General features: G+C 39.2%; 1 protein-coding gene across 10 annotated transcripts in view; it reads left to right on the top strand.

Moving 5' to 3' along the window:
- The window catches only part of PHLPP2 (PH domain and leucine rich repeat protein phosphatase 2), a 72,760-nt gene that overhangs the window by 27,104 nt on the left and 24,297 nt on the right, over nucleotides 1-21,359 (top strand). For all 10 annotated transcript variants that reach the window (XM_079908291.1, XM_079908286.1, XM_079908290.1 and 7 more), the window contains 6 exons: nucleotides 4,605-4,795; nucleotides 10,514-10,639; nucleotides 12,322-12,476; nucleotides 14,243-14,389; nucleotides 14,766-14,996; nucleotides 16,261-16,463. In XM_079908291.1, the coding sequence (XP_079764417.1) occupies nucleotides 4,605-4,795; nucleotides 10,514-10,639; nucleotides 12,322-12,476; nucleotides 14,243-14,389; nucleotides 14,766-14,996; nucleotides 16,261-16,463 (1,053 nt within the window). The remainder of the gene's footprint in view (nucleotides 1-4,604; nucleotides 4,796-10,513; nucleotides 10,640-12,321; nucleotides 12,477-14,242; nucleotides 14,390-14,765; nucleotides 14,997-16,260; nucleotides 16,464-21,359) is intronic.

Below are 21,359 nucleotides of genomic sequence, written 5' to 3'. Positions count from 1 at the left end.
TGAGGCATTCTGAATATCTAGCAAACCCTCCATAAATAATAATAAACAGCATGTTATTTCATGTATAAATAACTTATCCTCCCCAAATTGAATGTTCCTTTCTGAGAGTGGTGATGGATAGATTTAGATGGATAGATTAAATATAAAGAAATAAGGCCAAGGAAGGAGAGACTCAAAGAATTGTACATCCATTGATTTAACATCTGTTTCATGTAAACTTCAAAAGAGACTATTAGACAATTTGGAAGCATGAGAAGCTATAATGAAGTCCCATTTTTATTTGATGTAGCTAACTTTGTAATATATCATGCTGTTAACCAGGATGGGGAATATAAATGCAATAGCAAGTTTGGGAAAAATGATGAGATTAAAAAAAACCCAGCTTCATTGAGATATAATTCACATACCATAAAATTCACTCTTTAAAAGTGTACAATTCAGTGCTTTTTAGTATATTCAGAGAGTTGTGCAACCATCACCACTATCCAATTTTAGAACATGTTTATCACTGTAAAATGAGACCCCCATATCTGTTAGCAGCCATTCCTTATTTCCCACTCCCACAACACCTGGCAACCATGAATCCACTTTCTGTCTATATAGATTTGCCTATTCTGAACAATTGATACAAATGGAATCATACATACTTGGCTTTCTGTGGCTGGCTTCTTGTACTCAGCATAGTGTTTTAAGGTTCATCCATTTTGTAGCATGTATCAGTACTTAATTTCTTTTCATGGCTGAATAATATTCCATTGTATGCATATACCACATTCTGTTTATCCACTCATCAGTTGATGGACATTTGTGTTGTTTCCTCTTTTTGGCTATTAAAAATAATGCTACTGTGAACATTCATGTACAAGTTTTTGTGTGGACATATGTTTTTAGTTCCCTTGGATGTAGATGTAGGAGTAGAATTGCTGGATTATATGGTGACACTGTGTTTAAGCTTTAAGGAACTGTCAGACTGATTTCCAAAGTGATCGCACCATTTCATAATCCCCCCAACCATGAAGGGTTCTAATTTCTTTACATTCCCGCCAACACTTGTTATTGTTTGTCTTTTTTGATTATAGTCATCCTAGTGGGTGTGAACTGGTATCTTGTAGTTTTCATTTACATTTATCTAATAACTAATGAGGTTGAGCATCTTTTCATGTGCTTGTCGGTCTTTTGTATATCTTCTTTGGGGAAATACCTGTTCAATTCCTTTGCCCAATTTTTAATGGGATTATTTGTCTTTTTATTGCTGAATTGTAATAGTTCTTTATTTTGGATACAAGTCTCTTATTAGCTATATGATTTGCAAATATTCTCTCCTGTTTTGTGAGTCTTCTTTTCACTTTCTTGATGGTGTCTGTTGAAGCACACAGCCTTTTATTTTCAAAGTCCAGTTTATCTGTATTTTCTTTTTCGTCACTTGTGCTTTTTATGTCAATATCTAAGAAACCATTGCCTATTCTAAATTTACAAGATTTATTCCTATCTTTTCTTTTAAAGTTTTATAGTTTTATTTCTTACATTTAGGTCTATCATCCATTTTGAATTAATTTTTGTATATGGTGTGAGGTTAGGGATTCAACTTCTTTCTTTAGCATGTGGATATCCAGAATTCCCAGCACCATTTGTTGACAAGACTATTCCTTCCCCCATTGAATTATCTTGGCACCCTTGTCAAAAATGAGTTGTCCATAAAGTAGGGGTTTTTTGGTGAACTCTCTATTCTGTTGCTTTATGTCTATCCTTATATCAGAACTGCACTTTATATGCCAGCTCCTTACTTTGTAGTACGTCTTGAAATTGGGAAATATGAGTCCTCCAATTTTGTTTTTCTTTTTCAAGATTGTTTTGAGTTGAAAAGCCTGTTTTCAACTGTTCAAGCTGTTCTGAGTCCATTGCATTCTATGGGAATTTTTGGATCAGTTTGTCAGTTTCTGTCATGAAGTTATCTAGAATTTTGATAGGGATTGCATTAAATCTGTAAATCAATTTGGGGGGTTTTGCCATCTTAACAATATTAAGTCTTTCAACCCAGGGACACTGGCTGTCTTTCCATTCATTTATGTCTTTTATAATTTCTTACAACTATGTTTTATAGTTTCAGTATACAAGTTTTATAGTATTTTCATTTTATTCTTTTTGATGCTATTATAAACGCAATTGATTTCTTAATTTCACTTTTGAATTGTTTATTTCTAGTGCATAGAAATACAGCTGATGTTTTAAAAATCTTGTATCCTGCAACCTGTCTGAACTCATTTGTTAGTTATAATAGTGTTTTTTTGGTGTGGCTTACCTAGGAAGGTAATTTTCTATATACAAGATCATATTATTTTCAAATAGAGATAGTTTTACTTTCTTTTCATTCTGATACTGGTTTTGTATCTGTAAAATTTTATTTTATTTTTTTGTTGAAGTATAGTTGATTTACAATGTTTCAGGTTTACAGCAAAGTGATTCAGTTTTATGTATGTGTGTGTGTGTGTGTGTGTGTGTGTGTGTGTGTGTGTGTGTATGTGTGTATTCTTTTTGAGATACTTATTTTGGTGGTGGGGGGGTGCCGTGCCACGTGGCTTGTGGGATCTCAGTTCCTTGACCAGGGAGTGAACCCTGTGGCCATGGCAGTGAAAGAGCCAAATCCTAACCACTAGACCACCAGGGAACTCCCCTCAGGTACTTTTCCACTACAGATTCTTATAAGATATTGAATATAGTTCCCTTTTCTATACAGTAGGTCCTTGTTGTTTATCTATTTTATATACAGTGGTCTGTATCTGTTAACCCCAAATTCCAAATTTATCCCCCCCTGCCCTTTTCCCCTTTGGCAACCGTAAGTTTGTCTTCTATGTCTATGAGTCTATGAATCTGTAAATTTGAGGTGAATGGGGACATCTGTTGGACATGTCTAGCAGGCAGTTGGATATATGAGATCAGAACTAAGGGAAGATTGGGGCAGGAGATAGAAATTTGAAAGCCCTTATCAACATATGAATAGTGTAGTTTTTGGGAAGTGGAAGCCAGATTGAAGTAAATTGAGTAAATAAAAGGTGAGGTAACAGAGATAGCTAATATAGAAGCACAAATGAGAAGAAAAGAGCCTCAAAAGGTTAAACTTATAGTTTCTTAAAATATGGTTTGTGGGCCATCTGCATTTAAATTACTTGGGATACTTGTTAAAAATACATTTTCCTATGTTCCATCCCAGACCCTCTGAATTAGACTCTCTGTGGATAGGTCTTGGTGTTCTGCATTTTAAACTAATTCTTAGATAATTCTTGGGCACATAGGAATTAGAGAATCCCTCAACTAAAGGAATTCTGTTGAGAATGAAGGAATGGGAGAAAACTTGAGTGCTTTTGTAGCTTTGATAGAAACAATAGGGAGGGTGGAGTTGAAGAGTGAGAAGAATGAAGAACCAAACTCCCCAAGGAAGGTGGAATTTAGAAAAGAGATGAAAGGATTGGCCTAGAATAGAAGGAGGAATGACTTCCATACATCTGGTGTTAACATACAGAGTTTTAAAAGCTTTGAAGTAAGCTAGCCCATTTCTTCGTTTTTTTATATGGGAAAAACATAGTTAATAGGGCAAAGCAATGCTCAGGGTTCCATAATCAATTATGTAATAATACTGAGTACAACCCAGTTTTCTCAGTTCCCCGTTTATTGGTGTTTGCACAGCCTCGTACTGTTGCTGATCCTGTTCATTTCTGTGTAGAGTTACTGTCTGTTTCTAGTAGTGCTTTAACCAAGAACATCTCTTGTGTCATAATGCTCTGTTTTGTTCACTATACCTCAGTCATATAAAGATTTCTAAAGGGTGGCAAAAAATAGAGAAGCTCTTGCATGCATGTATTGCTTCTGCCACCAGGATTGGGATAGTTGACTGAAATATCAGCCGAAAGCTTTTCTTCACAAAGAGCAGCAGTACCCTAAACCGTCCCCGTTCCCTAACCCTTACCCTAACCCCAACCCTAACCCTAACCCTTAGGGGGTTCTGTGTACAGAACTAGTTGTGTACAGAACTAGTTGTTCATTTCTTCATTCTAGAATAGACTAAGCACAATAGTGGCTGTCACTTATTCCATACTTGTTTTGTATCTAAAACTATGCTTAGTATTTTACATTCATTATCTTAGTTTTTTACAAGAACCATCTGAAGGTAGATAGTATTAAGATCCAAACTCTATAAATGAGGAAAGTCAAGGTCAGTGAGATTATCTAGTTCAATGAAACAAAGTGAGTGGCAGAACCAAGATTCAAACTCAGGTTTGAGTGTCTGACTCCCAAGTCCATGATCTTAACCACTCTGTCATTCTGTCTTTCTTTGTGTACATGGGAGATATGACTGTTGGAAGAAGGATTAACAATGGCATCCAAAATAACATGTTGTTCTCTAGACCACAATTTGTAGTGCTCCCATTATGTAACTTAGGGATGGACAACATTTTAAGACTGAGAGCTTATTTTGTAATACTTATATTGCTTGGTTACTTAAATCTGTATTAGGGTTGCTGAATGTTAACGTGTAATACTTTCGTTTTCCCTTTCATTATTTTTATGCTACTTTAATGGTGGCTTTTGAAGTACTCTTTTCTTTTCAGAAAAACCATGCCAGATGGATCATCTGGATCGAATCCTTCTGTCTGGCATCTATAATGTACGAAAGGGAAAGACCCAGCTGCATAAGTGGGCTGAACGCCTGGTTGTTCTCTGTGGCACCTGCCTCATCGTTTCCTCAGTGAAGGATTGTCAGACTGGAAAGATGCACATTTTGCCTCTGGTTGGGGGAAAGGTAAGACTCACAGATGAATTATTCTTCCTCTAATCATCTTAATTAAAAAAATATCACATATGCTTTTCAGAGCTTTTTCCACATCTTTTCAAATAAACCAATATGAGCATTATTAAAGATTACGTCACAAAGTTTTTGTGTTCTTAGTTTTAAACAAAACCACTCAGGCTAATTTAAGCATAAAACAAGTTCATGTACATCACGGACTCCCTGGGAGGTCCAAAGACTATCCATGCCCCAGATTCTGCTGCAGGACCCGTCTGTTGGAGAAACCCCTGCGTCCACTGCTAGGCACTAAATGCTCTCTCATTGGTACCACCAAGAGTAGACAGAGGATGCTACCACTAGAAGCTGCCTTTGTAAACTTGAAGTAGCTGTTAGCATCCCCTCCAAAATAGATTCTTTCCTGTTTCTCTTTTTCCCCTGTTAGACTGAAATTCAGAGTCTGGAGTGGTCATAAGCTCCTACCCAGCAGCCAGAGAAACCTGCCATTTCTTGCATCTGTACTAGAGAATTCCCCATCATAGGAAAGGCAGTTCCAAGTCTGGAAAACAGATAATGTTTATAGGAAGTTATACATAATTTTTTTTCCTTTATGTTGAATCTTGAAGATCATAAAACAATCTGAATTGAAGAGAACTTCCAGACAAAATGACTTTGTGAATCATGCTTTGAGATAGCCAGTTTGATCCAGATACACAGCAATATAGATAAAATACATATATTTAAAAAATAAACATATGAAAGGACATAGCTGGACTTAGGAATGTGGAATAGAAATGTAAGTGGTGAGGGCCTACTGGGCTCTGGGTCTGAAAGGTGGCAGCCTAGGGGTTTAGCTCCTATAAGTATCTGGGTCTAAAAGTACTCTGGTTGTGATGGGGGACCTGGCCCAAGCTTATTGCTGGAAGCTAGGAAATGAGTGGTATTCTTTGTTCCTGATAAAAAACTGGAAAAAAACAAAAACCCAAACAAAAAACTTCTGTAAATCACTGACTGGAACCAAGGCTTGTTCCTGGCTGTGGTTCTAAACAAATGCGTGGACCCAGTTGTGTGCCCTGTGACTAGGAAATGAACAAGCCCCACCTGGCCTAATAAATGAATGTGTGTCACTCCAGTATCATCCGTGGAACAGGAACCCACTACTACCAGTATGAGACCTGGTTCTATTCTTGGGGGCTGAAGGATAGTGAAGAAAGTAAGTGAAATTTCTCCAAAGGGAGAAGGTGAGTGAGGACAAGGTTGGAGGATTGGTGGAGAGGAAGTGGGAAACAGAGCAAGAAAGAAAGAAAAACAAACCTCCCATTTACGTAATTCTTGTCCGTTCTCTCTCTTCCCTCACTAATAGAATAGAATTGTATTCAGGGTGGTGATGTGACCAAGATCAAAAACTCCCCAGCCTCCCTTGTAGCTAGTGGTGGCTAATAAATATAAACAGAAGTTTGAAGGTGGGACTTTTGGGAAAGGCCTTTAAAGTGGGAGAGACGTGGATGGCTTGACCCTTTGCCCTGCGTTTCCTTCGTTTATGGAACATAGTCTCTTGGTATTGGAGACGGAGCAGTCATATGGTGGCTGGAAACTGCAGGCATTTGCTGAGTGTGGCCTTCTGGAAAGCAGGAGGCGCCTGGGCCCCTGGTGGCAGGGCAGAGCTGCTGTAGCACTCCTGGACTGATGCTGTGTTTTTAAGCCACTACTTCACAGCTGAATGTAATGAACCAACGAACGTACTGAAGAATTTCACAGATAAAACGTATAAGAGAGCCCATAAGGGAGGGTCCAGTATACATCTAATAGCAGTTCCAGGGAGGAGAGTAAAGGAGAATGGATAAGCAATATCTGAAGAAATAACGGTTGAGATTTTTCTAGAAATAAAGACAGACATGAGTGTTCAGATTGAAAAGACACTGAGTACTGAACAGGATAAATAAAAATAAGTTGACACGTAGACACATTGCAGAACATGAAGGAGCAAATCACAGAAGCTTCCAGAAAGAAAAGATTACCTGCAAAGAATTGACAGGCTGACAACAGCTTTCTTTTCATCAACAATATGTGTAGAAGACTATTTGCAAAATTGCTGAGAGAAAATAAATGTCAACCTGTAGGCTATATACAGCTGAATTACTTTACAAAAGTCAAGGCAAAATAGAACATTTTCAGACATATAAAGACTAATGAGGGAGTTCCCTGGCGGTCCAGTGGTTAGGACTGGGTGCTTTCACTGCCGCGGTGCAGTCAAAAAAAGAAAAAAAGACTGGTACTTCCCTGGCGGCGCAGTAGTTAAGAATCCACCTGCCAATGCAGAGGACACAGGTTCAAGCCCTGGTCTGGGAAGATCCCACATGCCGTAGAGCAACTAAGCCCGTGCGCCACAACTGCTGAAGCCCACGCACCTAGAGCCCATGCTCCGCAACAAGAGAAGCCACTGCAGTGAGAAGCCTGCGCACCAGAACGAAGAGTAGCCCCCGCTCACTGCAACTAAGGAAAGCCCGTGTGCAGCAACGAAGGCCCAATGCAGCCAAAAATAAATAAAATAGTGGACATGAATTTCATTTAAAAAAATTAAAAAACAACACCCCTCCAAAAAACAAAAAAAAAAAAGAAAACAACAAAGGAAAGTAAATTCAAAGGGAAGGCATGAGATAAATAGATGATGAGCACAGACACTGACAAAATATGGTAGTAAATTTAATATTGATTGTAAAAACGTTTAAAATTTTTAATATTTTAAATATAAATTTAAACAACTAAAGCTCAAACTATCCTGAACAGTATTCAAGGTGTGGTGGTGTGTTCAGTAAGGAAAGTGTGATGCAGTTTTGGGATAAGTGATTTATGAGTATAACTTGGAAGTTTCCAGCTGACTCACCAAGATTCAGTAGCTATGACATACTAAAGTGAGATGTCAGACAAAGATGTAAGTGGTTCCATAACTATAAAAAGACTTCATCCTCATCAAAGCTAGGGTTGTTGAAAAGAGCTGTGGTGCAGTGAATCCCTGCCACCACCCCAAATGGTACTGAGGGAGGTTTCTGCCTCTTTCCTCAAGCCTAGTGAAAGAGGTTTCAAAAGGAGCCAAGAGAGCCTGATATGGGTCCGCTGCAGTAAGGGGGACATAGTGCGCTGGTGTCCTGCCTTCTAACCAGGAAGTCTTGAGGACGAAAGATAAGCTGCCGGCTGCTTTGGTGATAGAGCAAAGCGCCTAACTCATGTGTTGGGATCACTGTGTACTCTGGGTTTGTTAGTATGTGACCCAGATGGGTTGAGAGAGAGCAGGAGCCATTGGGTAGGTGGGTGGATTCTCTTAGAATATGTCCAGTGGGGCCACCTGGAGGGGCAAACAGACTTCACTGGAGGGTGGGCTGTCAGTGGACCACCAGATTCCTTCAGGTCTGAGGAGGGAGTGGTCACCTGCTGGAATAGCATGCATTAGCCTGGTCAAGGGATCTGTACATGAGAAGCCATCATTGGTTGGATTGGGGGGGCCGGGTATCCAAAGAACCCTCAAAAGGACCCTACTGAGGAAGATCATCCCCTTTAAAATCTGGTAGGCCCAGAGAGTGTGAAGTCAGGTTATGACTCTACTAGTCTAGTAAGAACCTTTGGGCTTGCATCTTCCCTGTCCTTCCTCCTGCCCCACTTCAGTGATGGAGGGAGTCAGAAATGGCTTCTATCCCAGCACCTAGTAAGTAAGGGGGGAGGTGAGTCCAAAAAGTAGGCCAAGGTACCCCTTGCAGGCAGGCAGCTACCTCCAGTGTGCTGCAGTGGTGGGGAAAGGGTTGGAGCAATCTTACCCTTGAAGTGGAAATTTTGGCTTTTATCATGTGGGCTGCAGACTCTCCTGTTCTGAAACAGGCATGCATTCTTGCATTACCAGGACTCGTACTGACTGTTGCTAAGCTGGGAATGCTCCTTCCCCAGGAGGTTTCCACACCTTGCTCCTGAATAAAATAAAAGACTTGTGGGGTCTTTGCTCACATGTTCCCTCCTCAGTGAGTCCTTCCTTGACTGTCCTATTCATAACTCAGATCACGTACCCTGTTCCCCTCCAAGCCTGTACCCTGCTTTATTTTTCTTCATGTTACTCATTCTGTATTTTAGCATATTATGCTATATCATGTCACCATTTTTTATTTATTTATTTATTTGTGGCTGCATTGGGTCTTCATTGCTGTGCGTGGGCTTTCTCTAGTTGTGGTGGCTTCTCTTGTTGTGGAGCACAGGCTCTAGGTGCGTGGCACACGGGCTCAGCAGTTGTGGCTTGCAGGCTCTAGAGCTCAGGCTCAGTAGTTGTGGTGCATGGGCTTAGTTGCTCCACAACATGTGGGATCTTCCTGGACCAGGGCTCGAACCTGTGTCCCTTGCACTGGCAGGCGGATTCTTAACCACTGTGCCACCAGGGAAGCTTTCATGTCACCATTTTGATATATAAACTCCATTGAGGGCAGAGGGTTTGTTAATTTTTTCCCCTGTTATGTCCCCAGCACCCACAATAGGAAAAAGTATTCATTCAGCAGATAATTATCAAACTGAGATTGTTTTGTGATTTAAAGAGTAATAAATAAATTTACTTATGGCTATGCCCTATGAATCCTACTCCTTCAACATATCTGTTAAATAAGTATTCCTTTGTTTTTTTCTCTTTTTTTTTGGCCACACTGTGCGGCATGCGGGATCTTAGTTCCCTGACCAGGGATCGAACCCATGCCCCCCTGCAGTGGAAGAAGCGTGGAGTCTTAACCACTGGACCACTAGGGAATTCCCCCTTTGGTTTTTTTTTTTAAACAGCTTTATGAGACAGAATTCATATAGTGTACAATTAATCCATTTAAAGTGTACAATTCAGTGACTTTTAGTATATTCACAGAGTTGTACAACTGTCACCATAATCGATTTTAGAATACTTTCATGGCCCTTTGGAAAGAAACCCTGCACTACTTAGCCGTCATCTCCCCATTCCTTCTCCAGCCCCAGGCACCCATTAATCTACTTTCTGTCTCTATAGATTTACTGATTCTGGACATTTCATATAAATGGAATCATATAATATATGGTTCTTTGTGACTGACTTCTTTCTCTTAATATAACGTTTTCAAGGTTCATGCATGTTTTAGTGTGTATCAATATTTTATTCCCATTTACGGCTGAGTAGTATTCCATTGTATGGATGTACTACATTTTGTTTATACATTTACCTGTTGATGAGCATTGAGGGTATTTCCACTTTTTGACTATTATGAATAATGCTGCTAATAATTCACATACAAATTTTTGTGTGGATGCGTCTTTTCTTGGGTATATACCAGGAACGGAATTGCTGCGTCGCATGGTTGCTTTTGAGGAACTGCCAGGCTGTTTTCCAAAGTGGCTGCACCATTTTACATTCCCACAGCAGTGTATGAGGGTTCCAGTTTCTCTGTCTGCTTGCTAATGCTTGTTACCTAACACTTGTTATTATCTGTGTTTTTGATTTTAGCCATCCTAGTGAATGTGACATGGTACTTTGTTGTTTTGACTTGCATTTGTCTAATAACTAATAATGTAGAACATCATATCGTGTGCTTATCGGCCGTTCCTCTGTCTTCTTTGGAGAAATATCTGTTCAGATCTTTTGCCTATTTTAAAAAATTGAGTTGTTTGTCTTGTTATTGTCCTTTGATTTTTGATTGGGATTGTTTACTTTAATTGGTTCTGGTTTTCTCCCCTTCTCTTCTTCAGGTAGAAGAAGTGAAGCGACGTCAGTACTGCCTTGCATTCAGCTCAGCTGGAGCCCAAGCTCAGACCTATCACGTCAGCTTTGAGACTTTGGCTGAGTACCAGAGATGGCAGCGGCAATCATCCAAGGTGATAAGCTGTCAGACCTCCTGATGTGGAGATAAGAGCAGAGAAACCCAACAGAAGTATATTTTGAAACTGAACTTACTCCCAAGAGATCAAATTATAATTCTTACGCACATCACTCTAGGCCTTTCTGAGTACATAGTGAATGAAATGGAATTCTCCCAGATCCTTAACTTATTATTTATATTTGCATAGTACAGAATGCTTACAAAAGTGTTTTCAGGTGCATTTACCTTTATACCATCTCTGTGAAAAAGGTAGGGCCTTGAAGGATTTGAGACACAATGAAATTCAAATGACTCTCCCTCGACCATAGTGGTCAATGACAGATGGAGCTGTTCCCTAACTCAGCCTAGTGTATCTGTATGTGTTTAGCACAGCTTTGATGAACCATTTAAATTTGAACTTATTGATGGGACATGGCCTGTGATCCTGTCACAAACCATTATTCCTGTATGCTGAGGATAATTGGCTTTTTAGCATAATTTCTGCTTTCCTAGCCTTTAAAGATGAAGTGCTCTAAAATTGTATTTCATTTTCCAAATTCTCTTGTTCTCCTAGCCATCTTTTCAGAATTTAAACACATTTTTCTTTATGGAGCTAAATAGCTTCATGAAGGATTGTTTCAGTATAATGACATGCCATCAAAACATGAATGACTTTTGCAGTGATTGTTTGTTTTAGACCCATTTTCACAGTCCATGTTGTATTAGCCTACTATTATAGTAATATAAATCTTGTTTTGGCTTTATTGGATTTTCTGTACTTGTGGTGGTATAAAATCTCTGAATAAAACTAGTTTCAATTTTAAATAGCTATTTCATTCTTCTGCCCTTGTAAAGAGAAATTGATATTTTTTGAGCACCTTTTGCATGCTAAGCAGTGGTGCTGTGTGCTTGGTTATTTAATTTTCCTCGTGACAGATGAAGAAATTGCACAAGTAAGGAACAGGGCTTGTGTGGCTGCAAAAGGCTGTGTCTTTCAGTATCACACTCCCTCCTAAAGTTTTGTACAGTTACTTTGAATCATCTTAACTTCCTGCATGAACTGTTAACTTTCCATCTTTATGATTTGTATTTTTTTTTTTACCTTTTACTTGTAGACACTTTACAGCTTATACCTTTCTGTTTTTCAAGCATCTTACGGTTTTAGGAAAAAGTAAAAATTAACTGGTTCTTATAAATGAATAATCGGATCTCATGACCTTTCTTTTCTTTCCCATCTTACTTTTTTTAATAAATAAATAAATTTATTTATTTATTTATTTTTGGCTGCGATGGGTCTTCGTTGCTGTGTGTGGGCGACCGAGGGCTACTCTTCATTGCAGTGTGCAGGCTTCTCGTTGCAGTGGCTTCTCTTGTTGTGGAGCACAGGCTCTAGGCACGCGGGCTTTAGTAATTGTGGCACACAGACTCGGTAGTTATGGCTCGCTGGCTCTAGAGTGCAGGCTCAGCAGTTGTGGTGCACGGGGCTTAGTTGTTATGTGGTCTAAGGGCTTCTTCCCGGACCAGGGCTTGAACCCGTATCCCCTGCATTGGCAGGCGGATTCTTAACCACTGCGCCACCAGGGAAGTCCCTCCCATCTTTTTAATCGGTGCCTTTTTGTGTCAATGCCGTCCCGTCCTCTGCTGGGTGGGAAACATTTGGGACTGGCTCAGATGGCTCTTCTCTTTGACCTTGTCCAGGTGGTGTCCCAGCGTATCAGTACCGTGGACCTCTCGTGTCACAGCCTTGAGGAGGTTCCTGAGCATCTCTTCTACAGTCAAGATATCACCTACCTCAACTTGCGACACAACTTCATGCAATTAGAAAGACCAGGGGGCCTTGACACTTTCTACAAGTATGTGGGGCATAGGTTTCCAGACTAGCTTACTAAAACTGAATCGTAATCAGTACCTATAAGCGAGCATGTTTACCATCATATATATATTTGAAAACTTCCCCTCCGTTTTGAAGAGGAAGTAAGAAATGTTATTCACAGTTTTCCCACTCCCCTTTTCCCCTCTGTACAAGAGAAGGTAGATGCACAGTTTCTGTTACATTGAGCTGCCCTTGGTTTGGATAATCCTTTTCTATATGTCATTGACAGCAATGCGTGATCTGCCTCTAGGGTAAATCGAGAGATTCTGTATATGGGAAGTTTTTGAATCAGAAGTTTCAAACTTAACTAACTTAAAGGAAATAGGCCAGATTTCAAGAATTCCACTCCAAGGTTAGGGCTTTTATCTTTCCTTTGCACCTGCTACTGCCAACTCTGAAGTCTTTTGTCAGCTATGAAACCTCTCTCTTCTAATAAAGGAACCATTTCAGTCCTAAGGGGCAATGACCCATATATTTTCCCATCTCCTTTGTTAGAATATATTCCCCATTTCCACCCTCCACCCATTTCATCTCCTTCCTCCCTTTAAAAATGGACGGAAGTGAATAAATATATGGTGTAAGTAATTGTCTGGGCTTCTTGTGGGGAGGAGAGAAATTGGAAATTAAAGCATTCAAATTATATGGTGATTAAAAAGATAAATGCACATTGAAATGACATATTTTATATACTTAGTAACTAATATTTCTAGAATAATTTTCAGAAAGCATGATTTTTACCTCGTCTGAAATGTTTTGCAAAGGTTTTCAAATATAAGCCTATATTTAGTAATGAAATAATTATTTTAATAATATTGATATTTAAAAATAAAAACAAGCTATAATTTTAAGGAAGTGGGTTTCTAGTATTTCCTTCTGTTTCTATGAAAAGAGGGTTAATCTAGTTTGAGGGCTGGATTAGCAATTTGGAAGTCAAGGTGCCAAGCCGAAGGAACAATCAGTACTCAAGCTGAAATTTTGGAAGAGGAACATTAGAGAGAGGTACCAAGGATTCAAATCTAGAAGCAGATGATACAGTTCATCATCGTGGAGGACACCACCTCAGCCTTACCGTCTTGTAATAGTATAGTAATGAAGTATAATACTTCTAAGTAGAATTACAGGAGTGACTCCTGTGGATCCAATTTATGATGATACTACCTCTCAGTGAGACATTATATAGATACTTCTACCAAAAAAAACTGAAGCATTAAAAATTAGTTCATGTTGTATATCATCACATTACAGTAAAACTCAGTATCACCAACATATTTTTAAGCTCTAACTGGCCCATTCATTTCAAGTGACTTTTGAGCCAGCATAGTTTCAGTACAAAAAAAGAAATTACTTATAATGGGATTTGATCTGAAGGTTTGTTAGCTATTCCTGTGTCCATGGGTTGATTAATTATTGTTAAGGCTTTCGTATATCGCACGTAGAAATTTAATAAAGGAAAACATTTGAAGCATATCAATAATGATTGATTCACTTTGATAGAAGATAATTGTACCAATGTGAGCTTTTCAAGATTTTCTGCATTTTTAAGGAGAAGAGAGAACAACTCCTGTCGCACCAGACCTGGTTTTCTCAACAGCTTGCACTGGGTATTAGTTATCTTAGTGTCTATGCCACACATAATGTTCGGCACATACTGAGTGCTCAGTAAATATTTGCAGAACAAATTCTTTGATGGACATTTAAAATAGATTACTTTTTCATTCAGTAGTATAATATGCCTTTGCTTTTTAGATTTTCTCAGCTTAAAGGCCTGAACTTGTCCCATAATAAGCTTGGGTCATTTCCTGTATTGTTATGTGAAATTTCTACCCTGACCGAGCTCAACCTTTCCTGTAATGGATTCCACGACCTGCCGAGTCAGATTGGCAATCTGCTGAAGTAAGTATCTGACTTTTACTAGATTTGTCTTTTCCTGTGTTTGCAGCGTAAGGAACTTGTCTGGCGTTTGGAATGAAGGTAGTTCCATGAGCTCTTGCAGTGAAATAAATCATGTAATTATGAGGATTCTGGTCAGCAGCAGCTACTTGCCTGCAGAAGTAACTAGTCCCTCAGTTTTAACAGCAGAGGCTCTGATTACCCTTGATGTTAGAGGGACCATCTGTATTTCAGTTATCTTAGTAAGACTATTTAGATAGACCTAGGGCATTTTATCATTATTGGATTCATAATAAGTTAATGACAAGTCAAAATCCATAATTCTAGTTCTATCCATTCCAGTTAAAACTTTTCATCAAGTTTTGTTTTCTTCCTGCAGTCTTCAAACCCTCTGTCTTGATGGCAACTTTCTGACTACTTTACCTGAAGAATTGGGAAATCTGCAACAGCTTTCCTCCCTGGGTATTTCCTTCAACAACTTTAGTCAAATTCCCAAGGTTTATGAGAAACTCACTATGTTAGATAAAGTGGTTATGGCAGGAAACCAACTGGAAGTGCTGAACCTGGAGGTGCTGAACTGTATGAGCCACGTCAAACATGTGGATTTGAGGTGAGGTCATTCTTCACCGTGCCTTCCTTTCGCCTGACCTGTAATGGACGTTTACATTTTCTTTTAATGAAGACTTTTTAAAACATTAGGATTTTAGAACACTGTATGTTTTCAAAGCTGTAGTTAAGCTTCATTTTTCACTCAATGGCAGAGAGATTATGAATGAGGTAGGTGTACCATGTGGTAGAGACAAAGGTTGTTCTGACTTACCCTCCCAGCAATGTTTTATGAGAACTCCGATTTCATCACATTCTTATCACATTAGATTTTAGCAGTCTTTGTTGGATTTTAGCAGTCTTTTTCCTTGTTGTCAATGTAGTAGGTAGAAAATAGTATTTCATTGTTTTAATCAGCATTTATGGTGAGTGAGTTGAGTGTCTTTTTGTATACTTATTGGTAGTTTGTATTTTTCCATAAACTTGACCATTTTTCTATTGAATCATTGGGTTGCTTCTTGATATCTATTGTATTATAATTAAAATGTTAACAGTTTTACTACTAACAATTTTTAATAAGAGTTTTATTTCCTTTTTAAATATATTATTTATTTATAATCTTTTCCTAAAGGAAGCTAGTAAAACACACATACTGGATGTTCTGTCATTTACACTAAGTCATCGATGTCCCTTATAAAGACATAGTAACAGAAAAATTTATTGAAATGCAGGAAAATGAACAGGCCTGCATGCATTAAATCAGATACTTATATAGAAGAGAACAAAGAAGTCATTTTCTGTAATTTGCCCTTGAACTATTCCATATTGATACAGAGTATTTTCCTCTTCATTAATTGAGGTGATGGGAATCTTAGCACTAGAGAGAGTAGGCAGAGCAGTGAGAGGAAGTATGACTGCTTCCTCTTGATCTTACCCAGTACTTACTCGGTGAATGCCTTGCTACTCCTAACCCGACAAGTTATCTTCATCATCTTGTTCCTTTGTCCTATTCCTTCATCCCTACCTAATGTACTTGGTATTTGGGTGCAAGTTTTAAACTGTTTGTGGGCATGGTCCCCTTTCCTTTCTCTTTATTTAATTTGTACATGTATTTGCCAATCTGGATCGTCTCTAACTTAGTTTATAAACAAAGAACTCGAGGTACAGCTATCTGTGGTTATTTACTTAGTACCTTGCAAAATGAGGCAAGTAGTGAAATTCTTATGCTGTTTAGGAAAGAGAAAAAAGGATCATACTTCTATTTTTCTTTTGGTCAGCACATTTAGTAAAATTTATTTCTAATGATTTTCTTATTTCTGAATATTAAGAATGAACCATCTGAAAACCATGGTCATTGAGAATCTGGAGGGAAATAAGTACATCACCCACATGGATCTGCGGGACAATCAGCTGACTGACTTAGATCTTAGCTCCTTGTGCAACTTGGAGCAGCTGCATTGTGAGCGGAACCAGCTGAGGGAGCTGACGCTCAGTGGCTTCTCCCTTCGAACTCTCTACGCCAATTCGAACAGTGAGTTCTCTACCCAGTCTCCTGTATTTCCTCTTGTAGCTCTTGTCCAAGCTTTCCAAGAACGATGGCATCTGGGGTGTTCCTCAGATACTCTGCGAAGCGGAGTTTGAGGTTCACTGAGACCTAGCTTTAAGTTTGCCGTCAACACTTCAGTGGTTGAGATATGCATAAAAAGACATTGCAGGACAATTTGAGATTCACTAAGTGAACATAATAATAAGAGGCATTCTGCAAAATGACAGGAAGTCAGGAGGGTGGGCAAGCATGTTCAAAAGAGAATATCAGTGATGGTCTAAAACAAGGGTTGTCCAGCTACAGCCCAGGGGCTAAATCTGGCCTACCATCTGTTTTTGTATGGCTCACGTGGAATGGGTTTTTACATTTTTTAATGGTTGGATTTTAAAAAAATCAAAGGAAGAATAATTTTGACATGGGAAAGTTATATGAAATTCAAATTTAAGTGAATAAAGTTTGATGGGCACACACCCACATTCATTTGTCTACATATTAACCACTCTCATGCTACAGTGGCAAAATTGAGTAGTTTTAAGAGAGACCACGTGGCCCACAAAGGCCAAAATATTACTAAATATTTAGCCCTTTACAGAAAAAGTTTGCCAATCTCTAGTCTAAAACCTTGTGCTGCCTCAGTTCCAGAATGAGAAGCCCTTCATTTCAATAGTGATTTGTTTGCCCCAGGAATATTTTTCAATGTAAAAGGCCACATATTTGTTGAGGCCATTCTGTTTATAGAGAGTTCTTCTTTACCAAAGAAATTATACAGTTGACCCTTGAACAACATGGGTTTGAGCTGCACAGTTTTTTTTGCTTTGTTTGTTTTGTTTTGTTTTGGCCACACTGTGTGGCTTGCAAGGTCTTCGTTCCCCAACCACGGATTGAACCCGGGCCACAGCAGTGAAAGCACTAAGTCCTAACCACTGGACAGCCAGGGGATTCCCTGCACAGGTCCACTTAAACATGGATTTTTTTCAATAGTAAATACATTTGACCCTTGAATAATGCAGGGTTTAGAGGCACCAATCCTCTAAACAGTCAAAAGTGGGAGTATAACTTTACAGTTAGCCCTCTGTATCCGTGATTCCGTATCTGTAGATTCAACCAACCACGGATTGTGTAGTGTTGTAGTATTTACATATATATATATATATAAAGTTATATGCGGATTTTCAACTGCACAGAGGGTCAGTGCCCATAACCCCCACGTTGTTCAAGGGTCAACTGTAACTACTTTTTCTGTGTTTAAAGAAGTAAAGGAAAAGATGTTTAATTTCACTAAGTATCAGTCAAAGAAATGCAAATTTAGATAATACCATTTTATACTCATCAAATAAAAATAATAACACTAAGTGCTTACTGAAGATGTGGAGAAGCAGTACCTCTCAAACGCTGCCAGGGGGAGTTGGTAAAGCCAACATGGAGAGCAGCATGATGGTGTCAGAGAAGTAAGATACACAGAGCCCGTGTTCTAGCAGCTTCCCTGCTTGGAATATCTCCCAGACACTCACATAGGAGATGTGTCCTAGAATGTTTATCACAGCATTGTATGTTATAGTGAAAAAAACTAAAAATATGACTATAAATAGGAAAATGGGTAAACAAAGCAATGATAAATTTATATAATAGAATATTGCACAGCAATGGAAATGAATGAACTAGAGCTTTGTGTATTAGTATGGATAAATCTCAGAAATCTTTTGAGCAAAAAAAGAAAGTGCATATTTTGATATCCAGCAGTGAAAAGAATGGTCCTCTTGAAACAGAAAGGTACCTATGAATTACTCATTCTAAAAGCCTGTGGATTGGACTTCCCTGGTGGTGCAGTGGTTAAGAATCCACATGCCATGGAGCAACTAAGCCTGTGTGCCACAACTACTGAGCCTGAGCTCTAGAGCCCACGAGCCACAACTGCTGAGCCCACGTGCCACAACTACTGAAGCCTGTGCACCTAGAGTCTGAACTCCACAACAAAGAGAAGCCACCACAGTGAGAAGCTCGCACACCACAGCGAAGAACAGCCCCCCGCTCGCCGCAACTAGAGAAAGCCCACATACAACAATGAAGACCCAATGCAGCCAAAAATAAATAAATAAATACATTTATTAAAAAAACAAAAACAAAAAAATAAAAGCCTATGGATTTAGAATGAGATACCAAGATCTGTTACCCCTCCATGGTGTTATTTCTTTTTGGCCAATTGTAATCAGATAATTCTTGGTTTTTCTGACTTTTTAAAATTTTGTTCCCCTTTTTGATACTCTTGTGACCCATATTGGTCTGATTTTTGGAGAGATTAATTATATTCAGGATTTTATTACTTTGACTGGTGGTCAAGAATAAACATAAATGAGGTTTGCTTTCTTATTTTTAACACTATGTTAGGTATTCAGGAGTCAGTGGTTGAGTACACTATGATAGTTATATAAAATTTTAAAACACATAAAAATGTTGTCTGCTTAGCTCTAAGTATGCCATGACAGTATGAAAGAATCCATGGGAATGATAAAAATCATATTCCGGATGGTGTTTGCCTCTTGGTATGTGCAGCGTTTTAATTCTTAAAAAGGCTGAAGCATATAAGGCAGAATGTCACGATTTGTTAAAAGCTAGGTGATGGGTGAAAGAATCTTCATTGCCTTATTCCCTTTTCTGTATCGCTAAAATATATTATTACGATAAAAGAGAGTTAAGACTTCTCTTTTCATTGCCTTTTATCATGTTATAGAAGCTTCAAATTGTAGCTTAGATTAATTGTTAGGGCTGTTGTTGAGTCGTGCTGTTTATACATGTTGTGAGATGGTAGTAGTTCTTTTGTCCTGGAAATACTTGTTGTCAGGCCTAATGTGTATTCTTAAAGTATCTAGAGACTCTGAATGACTGGCCCTCTGGGAGAAGACCCATTGACATACATGTAGGCCTTCTTAGTAGATTCTGTCACAGTACTGTTAATGGGGCTTGTTCTGTTCACAGAATCCTTAAATTGTACAACCTGGAAGAATTCACATCAACACTTGAAGTTTTGACACCTCAAAAGTAAAGAACTCAGCTTTCAGCTTCACAAAAGCATTTTTCCAAATGGCCAGCTAGCATAGGAAGTGCCATCACACCAGGGTCATCAGGGATATGCAAACTGGAACCTCAGTGTGACACTACTGCACACCTCCCAGAATGACGAGAATAAAAAAGGCTGAAAATACCAGTGCCCGTTGTTGGGCAACCACTTTGGAAAACTGCATGGTAGTATCTCCTGAAGTCACACATATGCACCCACCTCACTCAGCAGTTCCTCTCCTAAGCTTGTATTCAACATAAATGCTTATGTTAGTCCACAAAAGACGTGGACAAAATGTTCACAGAGGCACTATTCATAGTAACCCCCAGCTAGACAAGACTTAAAATGCCCATCAACTCTACAATGGGTAAATAAATTGTGGTATATTCCCAGGAAAAATTCTATACAGCCATGAGAATGGATGAACTACAACCATATTCACTAATATGAACAAATATCTCACAAGCACAATGTTCAGTGATGAAGCCAGACAAAAAAATTATATATAATGATGTGTATATTTATATAAATAGGTAAAAGTAATCTGTATGTGGGGTAGTGACTAGAGGGAGGGGGGATGAGGAGAAGTTTCCGGGCAGCTGGTACTGCTCTGTTTGTTGATCTGCCTACTGGTTATACCAGTGTGTTCTTTTGTAAAAATTCATTGATCTATACATTTAAGGTTACTGTAGTTTTCTTTATTTGTTTTGCTTTAATTAAAAATTAAGATGTTGGGCTTCCCTGGTGGCGCAGTGCTTGAGAGTCCGCCTGCCAATGCAGGGGACACGGGTTCGTGCCCCGGTCCGGGAAGATCCCAAATGCCGCGGAACGGCTGGGCCCGTGAGCCATGGCTGCTGAGCCTGCGCGTCTGGAGCCTGTGCTGCGCAAAGGGAGAGGCCACAACAGTGAGAGGCCCGTGTACCGCAAAAAAAAAAAAACGTTGCCAGGGAAAATTCAGTTATTCATTTTTAAGGTTAATAAGCTAAGCAATTATTATTAACATTTAACAGCTGCCTGATCCAGTGTGACTCCGTTGCAGTACCCAAAATCCTCCAATTAGTTGTCGTATTTGGTTTTCAAATGGGGATCAAGCAGTTAAATAAAGTTAGTCAATGTGAGTTACCCACTGTTGTTTTTAAATTTTTAATTTTAATAGATCTTTATTGGAGTATAATTGCTTTACAATACTGTGTTAGTTTCTGTTGTACACCAAAGTGAATCAGCCACATGCATACACACGTCCCCGGATCCCCTTCCTCTTGAGCTGGGACGAAGTGAGAGTAGCATCAACATATATACACTACCGAATGTAAAGTAGCTAGTGGAATGGGCTTCCCTGGTGGCCCAGTGGTTAAGAATCCACCTGCCAATGAAGGGGACATGGGTTTGAGCCCTGGTCCGGGAAGATCCCACATGCTGCGGAGCAACTAAGCCCGTGTGCCACAACTACTGAGCCTGCACTCTACAGCCCACGAGCCACAACTACTGAGCCCACGTGCCACAACTACTGAAGCCCGTGCACCTAGAGCCCGTGCTCTGCAACAAGAGAAGCCACCTCAATAAGAAGCCCACACACCACAATGAAGAGTAGCCCCCGCTCGCCACAACCAGAGAAAGCCTGAGTGCAGCAACGAAGAACCAACACAGCCAAAAATAAATTAATTAATTAATTAAAAGTAGCTAGTGGGAAGCAGCAGTGTAGCACAGGGAGATCAGCTCAGTGCTTTGCGATACCCACTGGTTTTCATCTTTAGTTCATGTCAGTAGGTGACATCAATTTTCATTAGCTTTCCCCCTTGTTTACTCTCAGTTACATTCTTCTTTGG

Source organism: Stenella coeruleoalba (genome assembly GCF_951394435.1).
Source record: "Stenella coeruleoalba genome assembly, chromosome: 20".
Lineage (NCBI taxonomy): Eukaryota > Metazoa > Chordata > Mammalia > Artiodactyla > Delphinidae > Stenella > Stenella coeruleoalba.
Note: the sequence above shows the minus strand (reverse complement) of the source record. Positions and strands in the feature narration are given on the sequence as shown.